The following is a 22,312-nucleotide window of genomic DNA, read 5'->3' as shown; positions in this document are numbered from 1 at the left end:
CTCCCGTCCTGCCCCTGTGGGCGGGGGGGGGGCAGGGCAGCTGTGGGCTCCCCCCACCTCAGCGAAATCCCCTCAACGGGGGCACTTGCCTCCCATGCTCCGAATATTCACGGATAATAGAGAACAGAGAACCCACGGTCCCTCTTCGCCTAGTGACAAGCAGTGGGAGAGTGGACTGCAGTTTGGGGTCCCCAGGCTCACCACAGTGTGGTCAGGGTGAGCCGGGAGGGGCGTGGCTATACCCCACGTGGCTTGGGCAAACATAAATAAAAATGTGGACATAGTCTCAGAATACTTAAAGAGTAATTTTTTTTTTTTATAGAAGTAGATCCTGCAGATTAAAGAGTAATTTTAAAAAATGTTTACATAGGCCAGGCGTGGTGGCCTGTCATCCCAGCACTCTGGGAGGCCGAGGCGGGAGGATCGCTCGAGGTCAGGAGTTGGAAAGCAGCCTGAGCGAAAGCAAGACCCTGTCTCTACTAAAAATAGAAAGGAATTAGCCGGACAACTAAAAATACATATAGAAAAAATCAGCCGGGCATGGTGGCGCATGCCTGTATTCCCAGCTACTCTGGAGGCTGAGGCAGGAGGATTGCTTGAGCTCAGGAGTTGGAGGTTGCTGTGAGCGAGGCTGATGCCACGGCACTCTAACCTGGGGCAAAAGAGCAACATTCTGTCCAAAAAAAAAAAAAAAAAAAAAGATTTACATAGCTCTCTGGGATTTCTTTGCATCCAAGGACCAGGCTCTAAGTCAAGCCAGGGCTGATTTCCGGAGTGTCCAAACACCCCAGAGAAATACGGACGGGTGACACCGGCTGGGAACGGGAGAGAGACTGCGTCACCTGCAGGGAGTGCCGGGAGCCTGAACAGAAGGCGAGGTTCTGCCCAGTTCTCCGGCTCAGCCTCCACCCGCTCTGCAGCTGTGGTCCTCAAAGCTGGGACCTGCCTCAGGGGAGACTGTCCTTCTCCATCTGTGGGAAAACTGTCCTCCATGCAACTTAGGAGTGGGGCTGGGGGTGGTGGTCACAGCAGGGAGTGGGGACAGCCACTCCCCACGGCTGGTGCCACCTCCTGAGCTCCGCCTCCCTCCCCCAATCTGTGCATAAACCCTCTGCCACGGAGCCGGGCCCTGGTGCCAAAAATGTCGGAGACCGACCGCTGCCCTAGGGAAAATGGGCCTGCTGGGAAACGGTGCCGCCACGGGACTCAGACCTAACCTGCGTTCTGAACACCTGCGGCGGCCCTCAGGTGCGACCTCACCCAGCTGTCCGGCCTGGGCACAGCAGGATCTTAGCATCAGCACCCACCCAGCTGGGTCAGTCCCGGGGGCCGTCCCGCTCCAGGGGCTTATGGGACCCTCGCTGTTGTGTGAGACGGGCCGGGCACAGCGGCTCACACGCGCTTCAGAGACGAGCTCGCAGAGAGGAGAGGCCAGAAGACCCGTCCCGCGTCCAGTTAGAGCCGGGCTTGGAACCGGCTCTGGCGGCTGAAGGAGAGCAAGCCCGCCACACATAAACCAGCTGCGTTTCCAGACGCTGGCCACGGGCAACGAGAAATTGAGAAACATGCCGCGTGCAATAGCACCAAAGCACGAAGTCTCCACGGACAAACTGGACCAGAGCTGTGCAGGACCTGAGCGTGGCGACAACCGAACGCTGCCCCGTGAAATGCAGTGACCAGAGGGTCGAGCAGGGGACTCTGTGTCATTCACTCCCCAAAGGGACCTATCGATCCCCTCGATCCCAATCAAAATCCTAGTGGGCTTTTTTTGTGGAGGTGATGAGCTGGCTCTAAGATTTATATGGAAATACCAAAGACATAGAGCAGCCAAAATGACCTTGGAAAGTGAGAGCAAAGCGTGAGCACCACCTGACTCCGAGACACACGTGAAGCTGGGGCGAGCTGGGGTGTCCGGCACAGGCAGGTGCTTCCAGCAGGAGCCGAAGCTGCCTCCAGAGGGGTGGGAAAGATACTTTTTACAAATGGTGCTGGATCCTTTTTTTTCTCCTCATTTGAGCCATTTGAGAAAAAAAATGAACTCAAGATGGATCATAGATGTAACTGACTGTAATTGCTAACCCGGGAAAACATTCAGAAACAACGCTGGAGGAAATCTCGGTGCTCTTGGGCGTGGCAAAGCGCTCTTCATCAGAATTAAGAACTTTTGGCCGGGCGCGATGGCTCACGCCTGTCATCCCAGCCCTCTGGGAGGCTGAGGCGGGAGGATCGCTCAAGGTCAGGAGTTTGAGACCAGCCTGAGCAAGAGCGAGACCCCGTCTCTACTAAAAATAGAAAGAAATTAATTGGCCGACTAAAAATATATGTAGAAAAAATTAGCCGGGCATGGTGGCGCATGCCTGTAGTCCCAGCTACTGGGGAGGCTGAGGCAGGAGGATCGCTTGAGCCTAGGAGTTTGAGGTTGCCGTGAGCTAGGCTGATGCCATGGCACTCTAGCCCATGCAACAGAGTGAGACTCTGTCTCAAAAACACACACACACACACACACACACACACACACACACACACACACACACAAAGAAGAGCTGTGGTTGTGTGGTTGGCTCTTGGCAGCAACTTGTTTATGTGCCTGGTGGTCCCAGGAACAGCCAGTAGGGGAGGTGGGGGAGGGAGCTGGCGTCCCACCCTGCAAGGTGACAGGTGAGCAGCTGGGGCCTGAGCCTGCAGGGACCCTGAGCACCCCCTGGAGCGGAGCCTGGGGTGTCCTCGGCCCAAAGGATCCTCCCCTCCTCGAACAGAGCACCCCCCTGCACACAGGAAAGCCCTGAGGCCAGAGGTGGCCAGGAGGAGAAGTGGGTCGTGAGTACGGTTGTAGTATCCAGTTCCAACCAAGCCGCCTCCACTGCCCGGGGCAGGCCCTGCATGCTCCTTCCACCCTAGAACAAGAGGGTGTGGCTGGCCAGGTGCGGGTGGCTCACGCCTGTAATCCTAATACTCTGGGAGGCCGAGGCGGGAGGATCGCTCGAGGTCAGGAGTTCGAAACCAGCCTGAGCAGGAGCGAGACCCCGTCTCTTCTAAAAATGGAAAGAAATTAATTGGCCAACTAAAAATACATAGAAAAAATTAGCCGGGCATGGTGGCGCATGCCTGTATTCCCAGCTACTCGGGAGGCTGAGGCAGGAGGATCGCTTGAGCCCAGGAGTTTGAGGTTGCTGTGAGCTAGGCTGACGCCACGGCACTCACTCTAGCCTGGGCAACAAAATGAGACTCTGTCTAAAAAAAAAAAAAAAAAAAAAAGGAACATTTGCTCTAAAAAGAGCTGCAAAAACAAAAACTCAAGGGATAGGCCCACAGGACCTGTGTCCACCAGGACAGGAGTTGCACAGGTGGGGCCAGGGCCACCTGGGCCCACAGCAGCTCAGGTGCCCCAAGGTGCCCAACTCAGAGGGTCGGCCTAGCAGGAGCCCCTGGTGCGGATGGCCTGTCTCACACCTGCACTGACCGAACTCACCTGGGAGCACAGGTGAGACAGGACGAGGCAGCCCTGGACCCGGGGGTGGAGGGAAGCCTCACGAGGTCTCCCCCGGCATAAGGCGTCTTGACAAAAGCGAACACAGGGAACAGGGGAGCCTCTTGGGAAGTGGGCTCATGTGTCCTAATCGGGACAGAACGGAGGCCGAGGGTGCTGGGGCAGAGGGCGCCCCCTGGCGGCCCAGATGGCACCGGGCAGGTAGGGGCCCCACTCTCTTCTGCAGAGTCAGCCCTGGGAGGTCCAGCGTCCCCAGACACCTGGATTGCAGTAGTGAGGTGACGTGCTTCGCCCCTGCACGGCCCAGGCCCAGGGACGGGAGCCCTAGGTGTGGGAGTACGGCTGCCCACGTGCCATCCAGGTCTCCGAGGAGACCCTGGATCAGAGCTCCCACCCGCAGGAGTCAGGCCTGGGCTGTGCAGTGAGCCCCACACTGAACACACAGGTGGGCACACAGGTGAGGAAGAGGGCACACAGGTAGACATGCAGGTAGGTGTGCAGGAAAGGGAGAACAAGTTCAAGAAACAAACAACGGGCTTGGGCTACGCGAGGCGGCTGCAGCGGCGGAGCGTGTGTAGGCTCCGGGAAATCGCTCTGGGGCTGCATCCCTTTGCTCCTCCACGCTGGCAGCATTCTTGCCTGCTCTGCCCAAGCGTCTCTGCAGTGACACTGGCCGCCTTCCTCGGGGACTCGAGGACGGGGGCGGGGCGGCCTCCTGTGAGCTCGAGCTCTAGGAGCACCCGGGGACGGCGAGGTCTCTGGCTGAGCCACCCGCGCAGGCTCACTGTGCCTGTACTCCGGGCTCCAGTCTCACTCTCCGCCTCTCCAGGGCGGGCCACGAACCAGCACGTTAACAAAAAAACACCCACATACCTCAGACCAAGCGAACCGGCTGTCTGCTTGGATCAGAGATGGCTTCAGCTGAGTGAGGCCCCATCATGCACGGCAACCTGCTGGCAGCACTTCTAGAACTGTCGGTTTTATCCAGTGATTTAGAGAAACACACGATTTTAACACTACTAGAAGTTGTGGATATACCAAGGAATGGAATGCACCAATTTCAAACTTTTGTGGGGGTAAAAAAATATTTAAACATTTAGGGTCTGCTTCTTGCGTCTCTCCCATAGACAGGAAGAGAACTCGCCCTGGTTCTCCCGCTGGCCTGACCAGTCGCCCCCAGCAGAGCTGCCAGACCAAGCCCAGCGCCAACCCACAGACGCAGGGAGCCATGGAGTTCGGGGGCCGGGGTGAAATAGCAAAGCAATCCCTCACCCTACGTCTCCCAAATTCTCAAGGCCAGTGCTGTGCACAGAGAAGATGTCCTCAATAAATACTTCATTAAGTTAAAAAAAAACTGCATTTGTGATGAGGTCTAGAAAGAAATTCTTAATGATGCAGAAAGGTGGGTGAATTAAAGGCCATGGTGGCGGTACAGAAATAGAGACAGTATAGAGCAGAGAGCCCAGATAAAGATACATGCGTGTGTGGGAACTCTGAAACACAAGTGGCATCATGAAGCAGCAGGGAAACAATGAGCTCATTAGTAGTGACACTGGAAAGACAACCTTATTCCAGTGAAAAGTAAAACTGGGTTCCTACCTCAGAACACACGTGAAGTCGATGCCAGCTGGGCTAGGGACACACTCTACCTCAGAACACACATGCAGTCGATGCCAGCTGGGCTAGGGACACACATCCTACCTCAGAACACACGCACAGTCGAAGCCAGCTGAATTAGGCACACACCCTACCTCAGAACACACGTGCAGTCGATGCCAGCTGATCTAGGGACACACATCCTACCTCAGAACACACCTGCAGTCGATGCCAGCGGGCTAGGGACACACATCCTACCTCAGAACACACCAGCAGTCGATGCCAGCTGGGCTAGGGACACACATCTTACCTCAGAACACACGCACAGTCGATGCCAGCTGGGCTAGGGACACACATCCTACCTCAGAACACACGCACGGTCGATGCCAGCTGGGCTAGGGACACACTCTACCTCAGGACACACGCGCAGTCGATGCCAGCTGGGCTAGGGACACACATCCTACCTCAGAACACACGTGCAGTCGATGCCAGCTGGACTAGGGACACACTCCACCTCAGGACACACGCGCAGTCGATGCCAGCTGGGCTAGGGACACACATCCTACCTCAGAACACACGCACGGTCGATGCCAGCTGGGCTAGGGACACACATCCTACCTCAGAACACACGCACAGTCGAAGCCAGGTGGATTAGGCACACACTCTACCTCAGAACACACGCACAGTCGATGCCAGCTGGGCTAGGGACACACATCCTACCTCAGAACACACGTGCAGTCGATGCCAGCTGGGCTAGGGACACACTCTACCTCAGGACACACGCGCAGTCGATGCCAGCTGGGCTAGGGACACACATCCTACCGCAGAATACACGCACAGTCGAAGCCAGGTGGATTAGGCACACACCCTACCTCAGAACACACGTGCAGTCGATGCCAGCTGATCTAGGGACACACATCCCACCTCAGAACACACGCGCAGTCGATGCCAGCGGGCTAGGGACACACTCTACCTCAGAACACACGCGCAGTCGATGCCAGTGGGCTAGGGACACACATCCTACCGCAGAACACACGCACAGTCGAAGCCAGGTGGATTAGGCACACACCCTACCTCAGAACACACGTGCAGTCGATGCCAGCTGATCTAGGGACACACACCCTACCTCAGAACACACTCGCAGTTGACGCCAGCTGGATTAGGCACACATCCTACCTCAGAACACACGTGCAGTCGATGCCAGCTGATCTAGGGACACACATCCCACCTCAGGACACACGTGCAGTCCATGCCAGCGGGCTAGGGACATATCCTACCTCAGAACACACGCGCAGTCGATGCCAGGTGGATTAGGCACACACCCTACCTCAGAACACACGTGCAGTTGACGCCAGCTGATCTAGGGACACACATCCCACCTCAGAACACACGTGCAGTCCATGCCAGCTGGGCTAGGGACACACTGTACCTCAGAACACACGCGCAGTCGATGCCAGCTGGGCTAGGGACACACATCCTACCTCAGAACACATGCGCAGTCGATGCCAGCTGGGCTAGGGACACACTCTACCTCAGAACACACGCGCAGTCGATGCCAGCTGGGCTAGGGACACACATCCCACCTCAGAACACACGTGCAGTCGATGCCAACTGGGCTAGGGACACACATCCTACCTCAGAACACACATGTGGTCGATACCAGCTGGACTAGGGACACACATCCTACCTCCGGGCACATGCGCAGTCAATACCAGTTAGATTAGACACACATCCTACCTCAGGGCACATGCGCAGTCTGTACCTGCTGGATCAGAGAGACATACTCACAAAATATCTTTATGACGTGGGATTGGGGAAAGAATTCTTTAGCAAGTCTAAGATGCTCAAGCCATAAAGAGAAAAACTGAAAAATTTTACTAGATAATAGTCAAAAACTTAAAAAAAACATTATTCTAAATAACGTTAAGACAACGGGTAGATTGCAAGAAAATATTTATAACATGTAACAAAGGATTAATAGCCAGAACAAAGAATATCAATCCAGTCAGAACAAGATAACCAGTGGGCAAATGGGGAAAGACATACAGAGGCAATACACAGAGGAGGAAATCCAGTCCATTAACATCTTATCAGACTACTTGTCCACTCAACACCACGAGAGGTTTTGCCCACATTCAGCCGCTCACTACTGCTGGCATCACCGCTGCTGACGGATGAATCAATTACTGTGTGTTTGAGGGTCATTTATGATCTGAAAACCACAATGACCCGCCAATTCCAAATAACTTTACAGAGACATCTTGGGAGAGACACTGACATTTTAACAAAAGAAATGAAAAGTCCTGACGCAGGGATATTTATTTTGTGGTAAATCTTGGATTTAATGATTGTCTCCTCTTGAATATTTGATTGTAACGTTCATCCGAATATCTTAAAACGCCAAGGGGGGAGAACCCCCCAGGTCACAGACAACCAGCGAGCGGGGTGAGATGCCTTTGACATCCAGACCAGTCTGAGGTCCCCTGTTTCTTTCTCATGCACACTGATAGGAACAGACAAAAAAAAGTTATTTTTAAGAGAGATGTATTCTTGAAGAAAATTTTAATTTAAAAAAAATAAATCAAAAGAAAAATTGAACAGTGCCTAAATCTTTATTTTTCATAACCTACACTTTTTTTTTTTCAAATTAGACATTTTTACACCGAATGACACAAAAGGAAACTTAAATTACCAATAGTTTACATGTAAGCTTGATTCCAGTCTCAATGAAAGAAAAGTAGAACAAAGACAAAAACCCTCGGGATGCGCCCACATCACATCACACTCCCGCTCACGACCTGGCGGCTGCTGTGTGCGGTCAGTCTGCGCCGCCACGGCGCTGAGCACACGGCCACCCCCGAGGCTTGCCGGAGGGGCACACCCGGACAGGCGTGCGCCACCCACGACCTGTCGCCTGGACGCACCGACCCAGCTTTTAGACAGACCCGCAGAAATCCTGACTGGACAGCAGCGTGAGGAGGCATGTTCTGCCGCCCGCTGGCAGGGACCCTGACACCCAGGACAGTGGCCCGGGAGAGTGGCTCCTCCCCTGGAATTCCTGCCTGGAGCAGCAGGGCCAGACTTTTCTGCCTCTCTCTCCACATGGTAAGAATCATCACACGAATTTATGATTTCAAGATGTCATTGGTCATGGCTGGGGGACAGGGAAGAGTTAACTTAAAAAACAAACAAAAAAAACGTGCGAGAGCCACTGTCGCCCTGGCGAAGCCTGCTGCTGCCGCCACCGCACTTCCCATGTGACAACTCCTGCTCTCTTCTGAGCGGAGAATCTGAGCGAGATCAGAAAGGTCTTTCTGACATTACACAGCTATTTGGCATGTCACCTTTGCTTAATTAAAAAGAATGCTGTAAAAATCACATCCAAGCAGGGCCGCAGCGCTTGGGGCAGCAGGCTGTCGCTGGCTGGGCGGTGACCGCAGCGTGGCCCGAGACAACCGCCGCCAAGCCTGCCCTGCGCTCCTGCAGGTGGCCGTGGTGCCCACGCGGCTCTGACCTCGCACCCCGTGCTGCCCTGCGCTCGCCTCTGGGGGAGAGGCTGCTCGTTATCAAAGACCGAGGCCTTGCTTGGCGGGTGGGCGGGCGCCCCGGTTTGGGATCGAGCGCGGGCCGACAGTGCCCGGCCGTCCCCAGCAAAGCCATGCCACAGAGGGCCTGGGCCTCAGTCACCTTCCCTGCTTTGACTGTTAGTTTGGGGTTCAGAGGTCAATTATTTCTGATTTTTTTTTTTTTTTTTTTTTTGGCCAGTGATCTGACAACTAGAAAGAAAGAAATCCCCGAATTCCTCTAACAGGCATTTGAAAACAGCCAGCAGCGTGTGCGTCCCTGTGTGTCTGACTGATGGCAAAGGACAGGAAGGAAATGGTCAAATGTATCGGCGTGTTTTCCTCTGCAGGGTGAACCATGCTTGGCCACTTTCGACTTTAATTAGTAGATGACTTTTTTTTACCTTCAGTTGAAGATCCTGCCAGTTTTTGCTTTCTAGATTTTGCTTCAAAAAACCCTTTCACGTTATGTGTGACTAGTATGCATTTACATACTTTTAAAAAGCGCATGGAGACATCTGAAGGCTTTCAGTGAGACTTTCCATTTCCCTTTTGCAGCAAACAGCCAGCCTCAGTTCAACACACCAGTATAAGAGAAAAAGAAAAAAAAAAATCTCAACAAATTAAAATAATATTCAAACCACAACATTTAGTTTATCTACATCCAGCTCAACAGCAACATTTATAATATATCAATAATTTTTATCAGATTTTTCTCTGTAGGGTACCTTTTTTTAATATGTTCTGATTATTTACAACTGTACAAGCAAAGCACACGCCCAAGTGCACATATTTAATACAGTATCGACTAATCGCATTTACAGGATTCTCCGACCATCTGAAAAAAGGTCAGCTGTGTGAGATCTCCACGGTATGGTACAAACAACGGCTAGTCCTTACGCTACAGACGCCCACTCAGCGAAACCGGCGACAGACCCACACGGACCGAGCAGCTGGCCTGGCCGCGCCGACCCGGGCCAGGCTCCGCGAGCGCGAGGCTGTCACATACAAAAGTTAAGGCAAAGTCATTTTCAAGTTTAAATAAAATTCAAGTCTTTAAATATTGGATGGAAATAATTCTTTTCTTAAAAAAACCCCTCAGTCTCTTTGTTAAATAACATCTTGTGGAATAAACTGTATGGTTACATTTAGCAGGAAATATTCTTAACTTTAATGTTTGCTGCTTAGAATACTTAAAGAAGAATTTTAGGCATTTTAAAACAAAATAATTTATATTTAACTTTATTATAAACTCGCTAACTTTAGTGCATCCTTGTTCTTCAGAAGTGCGGCACTTCCAGAAGTGAATCCACGAGCCCTCGTCCTGGAGGTGAGAGAGCGGGGATCCTCGTCCTCCACCTGCCAGACAGGGCAACCGAGACACCCTTCCCGCACAATCACGTGACTGTGGACCGCACGCCGACGCAGAGGTACCGGAAGACGTCCACGCGGAGCTGGCCGGGACGCGGACTCTCTCCAACCAGGTGCCAGGGGGGCGCGGGAGGGGGGGACACGGACGAACATGTGCACGGAGCAGGCGTCTCCACGGGAGCTCACGGGGATCAGCACGACATCGTGGGACAACTTCTGGTGATGTGTCAGTGGGCAACAGAGTCTGTGTGTTCACTGAGGTTCTATTCACAATGTGCTTTGAATTTATTTTACATAATAGCCACTTGGAACTGGGGTGAGAAGCTGGTTACTTGCTTGCAGTACATCAGACTCAAAGGTCTCGGGTCTCCCTAGGTGCTCTCTGCAGGTTCATTCTGCCACTAGATCAAAAAAGGGACTCTGCGTCTGTAAATGCCAGAGTCCCCACTGCGGTTTTTCCGTGCCGGGGCCCTGAGGCCGCCAGCCCCTCCGCCTCGGGCCACGCCTGCCTCTGCCGGAGCCATCGGCCCTCCCCTCCTGCTGGGGCTTCCCACGCGTATGCACTAGCAGACCAGGTACTGAAAAGAGAAGTAGCATCATCGCTCCTTAATTTAGAAAAACTCACTATGTATAGCTTGCATTCAGAGCCACGTGGAGGCTTAATAAAAAAACACCAATTTGTCAGGATAAATGCATTCTCTATCCTGGAAAAAAAAAATTCTGACTTATGCATCACCTCCAGTTAAGCACCAACCTAAAATAAGGTTTATATTAATTAAATCCTGAAAAATAGATTTCTTTTTTCCTAGAGGGGACAATCCGACTCGCAGAAGAAAAACCACCTGCAGGACCCCGCCGGCCTCACACACTGCAAGCCCCTAACCAGCAACTCATCCCCGCACTGAGTGGGAAGAGTGTCTCGTGTGGTGACCGCAGCTCTCCGCGCCCCCGGACCTGCGGCTCTCACTGCGGAGACTTGGGGGGCGTGCTCTGTTCCCTGCTGAGGCGCTTCCCCAGGGCGGGGGGCGAGGGCCGGCGCCCAGGCTGCCGCCTCTGGTCTCTGGGGGCTCCCGGCGTGGACTTGAGGGCGGGGGGCTCCCGGTGTCTGTCCACGGGCTCCGCGGGCTGCTTTTCCTCCTTCCCGCAACCGGCGGCGCTCGCCTTGTGTTCTCTCGGGGGTGGCAGCGGGGAGGAGGGGGGCTCTTTACTCGTTCTCTGACAGATCTCTGCGTAGCTGGGCTTCCGCAGCTCCTGGAAACAGACAAGCGTTGGGTCACACAGGGCGACACCTCCAAGGACAACAAGGGGAATCTCACTCACTCAAAGGACGGTTTACTCCTAACCATGATACATTTCCATCTTCACCAGTGATTTTAACTTTAAAAAGTTCATACAATCCACCGATTTACTTCCCCTACAGCAAGCCTTTCCCTCCAGGAATCTTCTAAAAATGGATAAAACCGCGGCAGCTGTAGGCGCAGGCTGCACTCCGAGCTGTATGGCCCTAGCGGGAGCCTCAAAACAAAGACAAGGCGGAAGAGACAGAGATGCGGCTGGCGTCTGCCCCAGCGCCCACACGGCGGACCACAGCAGCCTGTGAAAGGGCGTCGCCCGCTCTGAACTCGAAGGCTGGAAACGTGCGCGGAGAGCGACACAGATGCCAGCACTGCAGAGACTCGGTGGCGAGCGCACACAGAAGGCGGGGCGCGCGGGCCGGCCTCGGAAAGGGGCGGCGTGCCATTTGCAGCTGCCTGGGTAGCGCTGGAGGCTGCGGCTCTGCGGGACGCGCCTCAGGAACAGAGAAGCAACAAGTGCTGCATGTCCTCACGACAAGCAGGGGCTCAGTTGCGGTGACCCAGAGGCAAGCAGGGAGGACGTTGGCACTGGGGACTCCGATGGGTGCGTGGGGGGGGAAGCCACCTGTCGGTACAACGTGCACAACTTGGGTGACAGGTGCACTGAGAACCACTACACCATTCCTCCATCTAGCCAAGATCCACTCGTACCCCCTAAGACCTATCTAAATACAAACTAAATTATTTTTAAAAATTTAGAAACCTTAAGCACACAAAAACGAATGGTGAAAATAAAGGATAACAGGGTCTTCAGATAAGTGGAGGCATAAAGGCTAAATAACCAAAAGCTCTAAAATATTTCACCTACGAAAACGATTTGTTACCTGAATAATCCTGACCTATTAAAAAAAATCTTCAGACTCACCCAGTGGACAGCAAGGGCTTAAACTTCCAAATCTAAGGAAAAGGCTCACTCAGAATCAAACTGAGGATGGTGCAGACCAGAAGAGGCTGGACTCACCAGGGAGGAAGACCACCAGACGGGAGCCACAGCGTGTGGACCTGCCAGACCTGGGGGACTTAGCGGCTTGTGGGGGCCCTGTCTTGTTCTTCCTGTTTCTTTCTCTGTTTTATTTTCTTTCTTTGGAGACAAGGTCCCACTCTGTCGCCCAGGCTGGAGTGCTGTGGCATAGTCATAGCTCACTGCAGCCTCCAACTCCTGGGCTCAAGCGATACTCCTGCCTCAGCCTCCCAAAGTGCTGGAATTACAGGCATGAGGCACCGCACCCGGCCCTTGCTATCTTGTTACCACACAGATGACTCACACACACAGGCAATGTGTACTCGATCGTAACTCCTGCAAAAGAACTGGCACTGGGATCTCGTTACTGTTGCAGAAGCCTCCACTGACCAACGCTGGAACACAGGGACGTGATGGCAAGAGATAACCAGGGTGGGAGTGGAGAGTCTCAGGGCACTGTGCACAGAAAACGCAACACGCAGACGCAGATGAAATCCCACCACACTGGGTTTGATTCACAAACGGTCTGGCGCGGGAGGGCACTGCCGGCCGGGAGCAGGAGGCGCGAGACACGTACCGTGGCGGCTCCATTCACCTGCACTGACTTGCACGCGGTTGTGGCGAGGGCTGAGGGGAGCCTGTCCCCGCCGTGGGCTTCCCGCTGCTTTTCCGCTGCCTTGGGGTCCCTGCGAAAACGACATCTGGTGTTTGAATCTCGCGCAGCCTCAGGGGCCGGTCAGCCAGCGAAGAGCACGGAGCTGGCAGGGGGTGGGTACTCACTCGTGCAGGCAGGCCGGGGAGGGGGGTCGCTCGTACGCTGCGGACGCAGCACAGGAGGCTGGCGCCAGGGGCTCTCTGGGGACAGCGACGGGGACAGCGTTCGAACTCGCGTCTGCACCGAGGCTCTGAAAATCACCGAGTGACAGTTTATAATGGGGTGAAGGAGCACGCGTCAGACTTCTGCTACAGGCGCACAGAAACCTCCACCACATCCGCAGGGCCTGCTGGCGTCTTCCCCATGGAGGACGCAGGAGTGAACCCCAGACCTCACCCCCGAGGCGGAGGGTGGAGCCGCAGGCTCTCTGCAGTCCCCGCCCACTGCAGCTCTGAGCCCCAGTGTCTCGTCAACATGAGGAGCAGCAACCGGGACTGCTGCACTTGGCTATAGAGTCAGGTTCAGACTTTTTCTTGTCTTTCTTTTTTTAATTTTAAAGAGATTTATTCTGAGCCAAATTTGAGGGCTATGACCCAGAGAGCCATGCCCAAGAAGCCTTGAGCAGGTGGACTCCCAGACCTTTGTAAAGTAGCAATTTCTTCAGGAGAAATCTTACACAGAGATTCAAAATACACTAAGTAGTAGCTGCTGTTTCTGAAGCGGGGTGCAGATCTGCCTGTTCTCCTCCTGGCCTAGCAGGGTGTAAGCCACAGTGTGGACACTAGAACTCATGGTCTTTACAGCGCACGGATTCCCTGACACGCTTCTGCAAGTCATTAAACACTCAGTAACCACGATGTGGAAATTTAAGACTTATGGTAATTTTTAACACATGCCAAATTTAATGTGTGATTGCTACTATAAAACACAGAACCCTGGAATGCACCCAACCTCCAAGGCTGCAAACAGGAACAACTGCCATCTACTAATGGGAAAAGGACCGAACACTTCACCTGGCATCGGTTTCAAGACACTGCAGCAAATCCACCCTACACCTGCCCCAGACACTGAGGAACTTTGCACCCACAGCAGTGGCTCTGACTCCAGCTGTGCAGTGGTTCCCTCCCCAAATCCACCCTACACCTGCCCCAGACACTGAGGAACCTCGCACCCACAGCAGTGGCTCTGACTCCAGCTGTGCAGTGGTTCCTCCCCTCCTCCTCCCGCAGGCTCTTCCTGGGCACCTGCTATGCATGGCCAGGAGCTGGGCAGAAAGGGTTTCTATGCACTGTCCGGAGCCTTCAAACAACAATCCCAGCAACAGAACAACTCCCACCTTCAGCGTGTCAACCACACTGGACCCAAGAATACTGAAATAAGCTCCTGACTTGTGCAGCTCAGGCAGATGCTTAGGGCGACGGCCACTGCAGTGGGTGACGGCACCTCATGTGGCAGCCGACGGGCCTCACCAAAAGCCACCAGCAACACAGCTCTTCCAGGCTTCTCGCTACTCATCTCATAGAGATGACTAAAAATTATGTTACTTCCAGTGCAATTCAGATTTTCCTGTTTTGTTCTGCTGTCTTGTAAAACAAAGGCAGGTCTGAGTAACCACAATGAAAATGCAACCTACGTTTATGGGTGAGAGAAAGGGTCTGAACAGCCCCTCAGGGCAGAGGTTTCTACTCCTGCCCTCAGCAGACAGCAAGGGGAAGACAGGGCCTGGCCTGGGTCCAGCACAGACTTCATCCCTCCAGGTCCGCGTGACCCTGCGAGTCGCTGACCTCTAACCTCTAACCTCTTGTGAATGTTAAACACTGACGTGTGTAAGCAGCTCAGCCAAGTGCCGACAGGACACCAGCACTTGGTGATGTCAACAGCCATTAAACACACAAGGTATACTTTACCCTTTCTTTTGCTGATCCTACTATCAAGCCAGATAGCCTGTTTTCAAACAGGTCCTCTGTCTTCAAGTTGCCGGCAGCTCCAGGCAGCGGGGGGAAGTTGGACAGCCCCAGCTCGAAGCTCGGTGACGGAGGCTTTGGTGGCGTTGGAGACTGCGTCTGGCTGTTCTGCAACAGAACGGCACCCCAGAGTCATGCGGTGAGCAGAGAAGGCCCAAGAGCAAAGGACCTTCTCCCTCCACGTTTTCTGGAAAAGTCTGCGAGCAAACAACGCCCAGACGACTTGCCCAGACAACCCTCCCCCACCCAGTCCAAGGCCATCTGCAAGGCAGTATCAACCACCCAGAGCAGAGGTGTGAGGCTGGACTCTCGAGACTGCTGCCGGCCCAAGGGACACATCACAAGGGACATACAGTCAGCGTGCTGTCACAGGGCCACCTCTCCATGACCACCAGGGTCCTCTGCTGTCCAGCAGTCGGCCACAGCAGGGAGGATAGGCGTGTGCGAGGACAGAGTGACAGCTGGACAGGGCGGAGTTACCTGAACAGTAACTTCCTGGAACACTTTATATTACTGCTTCAGCCTCCCGAGTAGCTGGGATTACAGGCATGCGCCACCATGCCCGGATAATTTTTTGTATATATATTTTTAGTTGGTCAATTAATTTCTTTCTATTTTTAGTAGAGATGGGATCTCGCTCAGGCTGGTTTTGAACTCCTGCCCTCCAGCAATCCGCCCACCTTGGCCTCCCAGAGTGCTAGGAATACAGGCATGAGCCACCCCGCCCGGCCTTTAATAAGTTTTTATCGGAGTCTTTGACTTCAAGAAAGTAAACTCAGCACTTTTCTAGACAGCAGGACTGAGGGGGAAAATATGGTAAACTTAGTATGATAACATGTGAGCATAATTCACAAGCCCAAGGTCTCAGGAGAAAGGCAGTGATACATTTTTACTAGAAACCGTCACCTAACTTTAACAAGCTAGAAGCCATTTGCAAGTACCCGGTCCCTTGGCTGACGACACAGGGTACAGAAAGGGGAAGTCAGTTTACATACAGGCGGGTGTGAGTGTTTTTGGTTGGAAGCTGCTTCAACCAGGAAGCAAAGCTCTCGTGGGGCCCGCCCGACTTGAAAAGGCTCCCAGTTCCCAGACGTTTAAACCAACAGGAGGATGGTCCCTACGTTAAGCATCTTCTAGAGGAAACATGTCAGGACTCAGTGAGAGCAGTACAGGGATGAAGGAATCCAAGCTGACAGAAGCCCACTGTCTGTTCTGAGAGTCCGTGACTTTTCTGCGGCACAGGTGTACGGTTCTACCCTACTTCTTCCCGGCTATGTGGATGGACCTACGGGTCTGGCTGGGCCCAAATGCCCACGTGTCTGTTAGCCACGTGCAGACTCCTGCAGCTGTTGGAGTGCGTAAGCGTGACAACAGGCACGTTCTCCACGATACACGCAACACAGAGCAGCGCTCCTGAGCTTCCCGGTGTTCATAGGCATGAACACACGGACCAGGATGACAGATGGAAGCGGCGGCTGCCTCCCGGCAGGCATGACAGCACCTGCGCGTTCATGACAGTGTTCAGATGAGGGCCCCGTTCGTCCAAGTGGTCACGGGAACTCACCGACTCCAGCTGGACTTAACTGACACCAAGTACCTCACCAAAGGGCTCACCACAAAGCTTCTGAGTCTGCACAAAGAGGACGTGTGTGCTGGCACGAGAACACACGTGGCAGCTCAGGGGCTGGGCGGGGACTTTCTCGGGGTCTTCTCCAGTCCTCCGAGTGTGGGCCGCTCACCACACCTGCAAGCCCGGCACCTACTCCTGAATGTCACCGTCACACACATGGCTGATGCTGCCGTGACCTCTTCCACCCTCGTGGTGGGAAGCCCCACGCCAGCCTCCACTGACGCCCAGCACAGATGGAGTCCACGGGGGACACCCATCAGCCCCAACAGAAACGACTGCAGCTCGCGCACACGCGTGCTCACTGTGTATCTGGGGCCTGTCCCGTCTGTAAGTGACAGCAGAAGGCAGTGACACTCTGTACACGACAGGCACATGTGAAGGAAAGCTTTGAAGGAAAAACACCAGTGAACACGCCCCACGGGGGAGAAGGTCATTCTAAATGCTCGAGTCACTTCAGATGGCACAAGGTGGCCACCCCACCGAAGGACTCATCCGAACACCGCGCGCCACGGCTGTGTGCGCGAGGACGCTCTGGCCTCAGGCCCAGCAGCACAGACAGAACACACTCAGCACACAAGTCAGCGACTGGGACTTCCAAACCTCCACCATCTCCTCCTCCTCCTCCCTCAGCTACATAAAAAATGTCAGTTATTACTTAGTAGGTTTCAAGTTAAAAGAAAAAGTCTTTCCAAAGGCTCCTTCTCATGTCTTACCCTCAACCCATTTAATTAACTCTCATGTTTGGTTGGTATAAATTAGACTCAAGTATCTTGTAAAGATGACACATGCTTTGTGTACTCACTGTAAACTTCTCCTCTCTTTTCTTCCGATAGCCAAAGGAATTTTTCCTAGAGGAATGGAAAGTAAAAGACTGTTACTTTTCTCCAACTGGAAAATCTTCCACTGAGCATGTTTATGCTCACATATTTTAAGCAAGCATCAATGAAGTCTTTACTACTTTGTCATCTTCCAAAGATGACTTTTGGTTCTGAAATCCCAGCCTTAACAAGAATCCGCAAAACAATAACAGAAGCTTTATAGTAAAGGACTAACCCTGATGCCTAGATAGGTAAATAAAAGAAAAATATTGGCTGGGCACGGTGGCTCACGCCTGTATCCTAGCCCTCTGGGAGGCTGAGGCAGGAGGACTGCTCACGGTCAGGAGTTCCAAACTAGCCTGAGCAAGAGCGAGACCCCCGTCTCCACTAAAAAAATAGAAAGAAATTAATTGGACAACTAAAAATATATAGAAAAAGTTAGCCAGGCATGGTGGCGCATGCCTGTAGTCCCAGCTACTCAGGAGGCTGAGGCAGAAGGATCGCTTGAGCCCAGGAGTTGGAGGTTGCTGTGAGCTAGGGTGATGCCACGGTACTCTAGTCCGGGCAACAGAGTGAGACTCTGGCAAAAAACAAAACAAAACAAAAAAAACATTTATTAGAAGAACTTACCTAGTGGCCACTTAAAATTTTTGCTAAGATATGGCATGTGCGTATCTGTTCAGCTGGAATGACAAGATGTATAAAATCTGATACTGAACTACATAGGTGAGCTGTTAAGATGGTGAGTGAGAATTTATCGAGTGTGTTTGCTCATCAGCAAAATTTAAAAGACCCCACAGGACCTGCTTGCCTGGGCCCAGCTTCAGCCTCCAGTGCTGCTGTGTGCCACGCACAGAGGGAGCCACGGGAGGACCCCTGACCGCCCACGCGCCGTCAGCCCCACTCGCCAGCCTTTAGAACCACGTTGAGCGTTTCTGCTTGCAAGCCCAGAGCCCCCGCGGGCAGTAAGGAAGGCCGCACACGCGATTCAGAGCTGCGCAGACACACACGTGTGAAGGGGCAGCTCCGCGTCGGGCCCTGAGGCCGTGAGAGGCCCGACATTTCCACGGGCCCTGGACGGGCTTGTGTGGTCCAGCAAGTCACATGTTGATTTTGATGTATAATTTTGGTTTTATTTATTTATCCCTTTATCACTTCAAGTGAATGCACAGACTCTCCAGGGGCCTTATATTACATAAGCTGGAGGGGAGGTCAGAGATGATCCTCATGCATTTCCTTATTTCCAGAAAACCAGAAGTGGTCTTGCCTAGGGAAACACGACCAACTGAAACAGAAGCTGAGGTCCCTCTCTCCGCCTCCGCGCCAGGCGAAGGAGCTGGCAGGCCTCTGGCTGCTCCCCCAGAGCACGGCGGTGCCTGTGGGGTCTGGGGCAGGGCCCGCTGTCTCCCGCAGACAACCGCCCCACAGCAGCTCCTGGCTTTCTGCTGGGCCCTGGCAGAGGCTGCAGGCCCGGCGACGGGACACGCGGTGGCACAGCCAGCACAGCACGCCACCACCCTGCGGGGACAGGTGGCTGGGCCCTGTGCCGCTGGGCATCCTCTCCGCGACCACCCACGGCCTCCTGGGAAGCCTGACCTGGCGTGTCCTGGACGAGGACCGCGGACGCCACACGACAGCCAGCACTGCCCCACCAGGAGCACCTGGAGCCCCGGGCGCGCGCCAACCAGGGTCCACACTCCGACTCGGGGCAGAGACTCCACACAGACCCTGCCCGGGGCAGCCTCGCCACAGACCTGGCCACGGGGGCGGGGCCGCACCTGCCTGCCCTGGTCCAGCCTGCAGCACACCAGGGGACCCGACCTGAGCTTTCTGCACAATCACGGCGCTGCACACACCCACGCCCGCCCTGGAAACCCACCTGCGGTCGGTGGCAGCGCCCACCACTCTGAGCGCAGGCCAGGAGGGCCAGGACCTGTGACGGGGCCAGGTGTGCCCCACTCACGGGATGGCTCAGAGGCACCACAGCGGAGGAGTGATCACCGTGACGCCCACAGCTCTGACCGTGGTGACGGGGATGCCCTGGACCTGAAGAGGAACGCCTTTCCGGGGCGACAGCAGTGGCTGCACCGAGGCAGAGATGGCCACTGGCCCCTGAGACCCTCGCTCCACTGCACCCGCCGTGGCGCCGTGCAGGGAAGCGGGCCTCTCAGGGCCTCCGTCCAGTAGAAAACGTCAGAGGGAAACAAGACAAACCCTCCCCAGAAGGGGACGGGAGGGGGTGCCTAGTGGGGTCGGGGTCGCCCTCCTACTGGGGGAGGGACCTGGGGGCCGGCGACACCGCCAGGGAGGCTGCAGGCACAGGGAGCTGAGCGCCAAACTCCTGGTCTGCCATCAACAGCGACCGTGACCTGCAACTGTGCGATTCCACCTACAGTTCTCATTAAATAATTTTACTGCTCTGAAAGTAGCCACTCGCAGCAATTACATAAACCTTTCATGTTTATAGCCTTCAATTAGGTTTTCTGTGCAACTAGTTATAAAGCATATCTAAATTAAAGGATTCAGAACATATCGACAGTTTATGACAGGTACACAGCACCTGCCCAGCAACTCACCTTCCCCGCCCTAAACCGGGCGAGGACTCGAGGCTGCTGGGCTCCACGCGCCCGGTGCCAGCCTCTCTCTTGGCGTACGTGGAAGGGTTCTGCACCCGCGCTCTGGCTTGACCTGCTTGCCTCGTCTGTGGGCTCCGCACACCGTTAATTAACCGATCCGCAGTGAAGTTAAATATTGAAGGGCTTTCTAACAACCCCGGTCCTCTTTCTGCACTGGGAATCGTGTGGCGCAGATGAGATTTACTGGGATTCCTGTAAATAGAACGTTTGCATATGCTCAACTATAAAACAATCCGGGCATTATAAAATGAGTGTGCTAATGTGGAATATCTAAGCTAAAAGCTGTTTTCTATTTAATGAAATGTAAAGACGTCACTTGGCAAAGGTTTACATATCATACTCAGGACAATGCGAATCTACCAGTAATGTGCTGAGGCCCTGCTTCTCTGTGCCGCAGTCTGGGGCCAGATTAGAAAGCAGGCGCACACGGTGGGATGCACTGCCCGACAGCCACGCAGGCAGCTACGGCAGACCTCAGTGTCTAGTCTTTACAGAACGCAGCGGTGTGCTTCGGCTGCTCTGCTCTGGTGCGTGAGCCCAGTGCCAAACGCATCTATCATCACGGTCCCGCAACTCGGCTGCGCGCAGCTCACATGCACGGTCAGTTCTTGGGGCACTTGCCTGCTTCTGGGAGGATACTGTCTGAGTGAAGTCAGCGGAGACGCCGCAGGTTTGAACGTTGGAGACGTAAACCCGTTTAAGAATCCAGTATTTGGAAATGGAGTCACCTGGATCCATAAAAAGAAAAAAAAACAACACACACACACACACACACGTAAACGAACCATGAAATGGACTTCAAATTGGTTAGTCCTATTATATCTGCGGGGACCGAGGTTGTTTCCTGACCTTGACGAGATGGTATGCCCCATGTTACACTCGGAAAATAATCACAGGTTGAGAAAGCGTGCCGTACGGTTATCACTGACGGGTGGTGTTTACTGAGCATGGACCTTTCCTGCACCCTGTCAGTCCATCCTCAAAACGATTGCTGAGGAAGATGATTCACACGTGTAGAAACTGACAGTAAGAGGGAAAAGACACCCGCTCAAGATCACGTGGGCTCCTGAGCACGGGAGATGTGTCCTTCAACATACTGTCTGGAAAAACCCAAATCCTCACCCCCATGCTCACTCACAACACCCCTCCATGCCCGGGAGGAAGCACAGGGTTCTTCCTTTTTCCTGATGACTCTAATACAACTCGTCAAGTTCAACCCCTGGACCACATCCAGACCTGCTGAGACTCAAGCGTCTGTCTGTCAGGGAGTGTTGTCCCTAACCTCTGCCTCTGTGCACCCCCTGCTCTGAAGAGCAGGCTATCTTCAGACCGTAAATAATTATTCCCCAGGCCACGGTATGAGGTGACACATGGCTTTCAAATATACTGACATAAGATTTAGAAGAAAATCAGAAGGGGTTACACGGGGCCTATAACCCTAATGGGCATATACGATAGTAAAAAGTTAAATATATTAAGCATGAAATTTTAAATATCAGCCAACTGATTTTTCAAATCTAGACACATACAAAAGTAGGATGAAACTTGGCGTGGAAACTGTTCTTTGAAAAGAAAAGGGAAGAGAGCGATCGCACTCTTCGGCTTGTGCAGCCCCCAGTTCCCTGACCCGACCTCCCTGCAATAGCACTTGACCCCACGATGCACTGGGGTCACAGAGAGACACAGAGGCCCTCCTCGATATAAAGAAAGGGGAAAGAAATAGAGAAGAAAAAAGCAAGTGACTCTCTTTAACAAAGGCTAACTGGAAGCCATAACAGAAAAGAAGTATTAGAGACAGCTCAGGCCCAAAGTAATGTCATTCTCTGACTTGCAACAAAAGGGAAACACTGAAAACTGTGTGAGAATCTAAAGTTTACAACTTGAGAAACTCTAGCCTGCAAGAATCAGACTATTTAAAAATACATTAAAAAAATAAATAAATAAAAATACATCACGCCAGAAGAGCTATTCATTCAGACTTAGATTCTATGAATTATAAATCAGTTAAGACTAATAAACACTATTTCACATATATAATTTTACACACAGAACTCTGCTATTTGGGTAATTTTGCTCAGGAGCTAAAAAATAAAATTGGCTACATAAAAAATAAAACTGGTTACTAACACGGTAACTTCATACCCCAACTTGCTGGGGTAGACAGGCCCTACCTCACTTTGGATCCAAGGGGAGTCGGCGCAGGAGGCAGCCGCTGGAGAGCCCTGATGCCACAGGCCCCGCCAGCAGTCACACACCGCGGCCTGAATGGGCAATGC

At 53.3% G+C, this 22,312-nt stretch overlaps 1 protein-coding gene across 2 annotated transcripts in view; it reads right to left on the bottom strand.

Moving 5' to 3' along the window:
• Positions 1-7,676: 7,676 nt before the first annotated feature.
• LARP4B (La ribonucleoprotein 4B) overlaps positions 7,677-22,312 on the bottom strand; it is a 67,928-nt gene continuing 53,292 nt past the window's right edge. For both annotated transcript variants that reach the window (XM_075997514.1, XM_075997513.1), the window contains 7 exons: positions 20,658-20,764; positions 19,977-20,228; positions 17,385-17,430; positions 14,896-15,060; positions 13,114-13,238; positions 12,911-13,019; positions 7,677-11,268 (listed from right to left, as the gene is read on the bottom strand). In XM_075997514.1, the coding sequence (XP_075853629.1) occupies positions 10,981-11,268; positions 12,911-13,019; positions 13,114-13,238; positions 14,896-15,060; positions 17,385-17,430; positions 19,977-20,228; positions 20,658-20,764 (1,092 nt within the window). In that variant the 3' untranslated portion in view covers positions 7,677-10,980. The remainder of the gene's footprint in view (positions 11,269-12,910; positions 13,020-13,113; positions 13,239-14,895; positions 15,061-17,384; positions 17,431-19,976; positions 20,229-20,657; positions 20,765-22,312) is intronic.

Source organism: Microcebus murinus, chromosome 25 (assembly GCF_040939455.1).
Source record: "Microcebus murinus isolate Inina chromosome 25, M.murinus_Inina_mat1.0, whole genome shotgun sequence".
Classification (NCBI taxonomy): domain Eukaryota; kingdom Metazoa; phylum Chordata; class Mammalia; order Primates; family Cheirogaleidae; genus Microcebus; species Microcebus murinus.
The sequence above is the reverse complement of the archived record's forward strand: the minus strand, read 5'-3'. Positions and strand labels throughout refer to the sequence as shown.